This window comes from Austrofundulus limnaeus, unplaced genomic scaffold (genome assembly GCF_001266775.1).
Source record: "Austrofundulus limnaeus strain Quisiro unplaced genomic scaffold, Austrofundulus_limnaeus-1.0 Scaffold332, whole genome shotgun sequence".
In the NCBI taxonomy this organism is placed as follows: Eukaryota; Metazoa; Chordata; class Actinopteri; order Cyprinodontiformes; family Rivulidae; genus Austrofundulus; species Austrofundulus limnaeus.
The window spans coordinates 99,582-102,024 of NW_013952734.1; the positions used below are offsets into that span (position 1 = coordinate 99,582).

A 2,443-nucleotide genomic window follows, 5' to 3' on the forward strand; every position below is an offset into this window, starting at 1 on the left:
ACTACTTCACCCCCCACCACCACCACTACTTCACCCCCCACCTTGATCACTTCTGCTAATGCGGTTCCTAGTGGAGGTGACAGGCAGTTACAGCTCCTCTCATTAGGTTTATTCGCTTTGTTTTTTGCTTTTTAGTTTACATTAAAATTGGAATTGGTTTTCACAACTTTTTTGTACATTGTTTTTTATTTTATTTTTATTTTTATTTTTGTACCATTCTGGACAGTGGAGGGCCAAACAAGTTGTTGTCAAACATATATAACAGTTGTTAGCGCTATTGCTAACCTGTGCTGCTACCTGGAGTTAAATTAGATATATGATACTTTTAAATCCTTCTTTTTCACATTTAAATGACTGAAACAACTTTGATGAAAAAAGGAATTAACATGAGCAAATCTGACACACAAATGGACAAAGTAGATCTGAATACATATTAATGGACAGGGTATGATTGATTCAGTTATTTTTTCATGTAATCACTGATTATCATGAGGAACAATTTATCGACATTAAAATGGCAAATGGAGGTCTCTTTTATTAATTTAATTAGTATTAGTAGTATTAATAACTTTCAAATTTAGGGATATAGACTATATTATATGAGTGGAAGTAATAAAAGATGTGGTGGAATTGATTTGTTCATTAATGCTGAACTAAAGTGTAAAATAAATGATAAAATGTCAACAGTTTTTGATATTGTAATGAAAATAATTACAGTTGAGATATTAAATGAAAACTCTAAAAATAACTAGTTGTGTACATCAATCACCAGGTTTAAATAAAGAATTATTCACTGATAAAATCATGGGATTCTTTGAAAGTAGTTGTAATAAATCTGTTTTGTGTGGAGGTTTTAATATTGATTTGGGAAATCTAACTGACTCAAATAATATCAGTTGGTTTAAAAACTCAGCGTATAGTTTGAGTCTTTATCCATTACTTTCCAGACCAACAAGAATCACAACTCATATTTTAACAGTGAATGACAATATTTTTACTAAAGTAAAAAAAATGGAGAGGGGATAGGTAGTAATTTTGAGGACTGATATCAGTGATCCTATAACAGTTTTTACAATTTATGATAATTATCAATACAGCAGCTACAATAAAGAAGAAAATGATAAACATGCACCAAAAACAACTCTTAAGAAACTGAAAGACTATTTTAAAAACAAAACAGGAAGGATGTGTATGTTGATGATGTAAACAGAGCATATGATGTGTTTATGAATATTTTAAGAGCTCTGTATGTAAAGAATTGTATGAAAAAATACTGTGCAAAACAAAAAGTTGTTGACAAACCTCGGATGTCCACTAACTAAATAAGTTTTCAATAAAGTGATATTTTGTAAGAAAATAAACCTATTGATGTCTAGAGTCAATGGTGTTGAGATTTGTAGTCAGTGAGGTGAAGTTTTTGGGTGTCTTCACTGATGAAAAGCTGTCATGGAAATATCGTTTAAATCACTTAAAACAGCTACATCTGTTACATTACTGTATAAAGTAAGAGAGTTATTGAACAACAAATCTCTTTATATATTGTATAATGTAAATGGGCTGACTTTGTTGTTCCATGGCATATTGGTGTTCTGTGTTCGAAACATTTTAACTGTAAGATAAGTCNGCGACCATGGAGATATAAACAGCTTTTTATAAGGTAAAAATAATAAAACAAAGTCTTTGTCTGCAATGATTTGACATGTTTTTTATTACTGTTATTAGTGATTATCTCAATTTCGGCTAAAAGAATTGACAAAATCCTACACACTGTGCCTTTAATGGAAAGAAAGGTACGGTGAGGCATTCTGGTCATATCCCACTGTGAAGAGAGCCAGATAAGACCCAGAACAAGCTGGAGGGACGTCTAGGCTGGCCTGGCAACGCCTCGGGATTCCCCGGAGTTTCTTTGAGTTGCTGGGGAGAATGAAGTCTGGGCTCTCTACTGCTACTGCGTCCACTGGATTGGCTAACCAGAAGATAGATGGATGGATTGAAGGACAGATGGATGGACAGACAGATGGACATGTAGCCTACTGAACCAAGGAATGATGCAGGCATTTGATTTGAGTGGAATATGACCAAGGAAAGATGATGGACTAACAGGCAGTTCTACCAGAACTAAAAACCGGAGGAATTAGCTACAGAGAACTGACGTGCAAAGGTTGCACAAGTAAAGGTAATCTTTGTGGATTTGACAGTTTATAGTTTTGACCCCCGCAGGCGAAGTGTAAGCAGGAGTCATATTGTTTTCATATGGTTTATTTTTATTTTTTCATTTTTTCAGTGATTTTTGGTCAACCGTAGCACAAAAATGGCTGCACTGATCAACATGAAATTAGGCAGGACTGAAGATGAGTCCAACCTACACTGCTCCAGCCAACGTTTTTATGATACACCCCATATCTGTGGAGGGGGCTCCATCCAAAGAGGGGCTGTCAAGACA

The 2,443-nt window shown here is 34.5% G+C and overlaps 1 protein-coding gene across 1 annotated transcript in view; it reads left to right on the forward strand.

Moving 5' to 3' along the window:
* The window catches only part of LOC106527560 (cell wall protein DAN4), an 8,300-nt gene extending 6,373 nt beyond the window's left edge, over nt 1-1,927 (forward strand). Inside the window, exon 7 of the mRNA XM_014022483.1 lies at nt 1,828-1,927. Coding sequence (XP_013877937.1) covers nt 1,828-1,927 — 100 coding nt within the window. The remainder of the gene's footprint in view (nt 1-1,827) is intronic.
* The last annotated feature ends 516 nt before the right edge of the window (nt 1,928-2,443 follow it).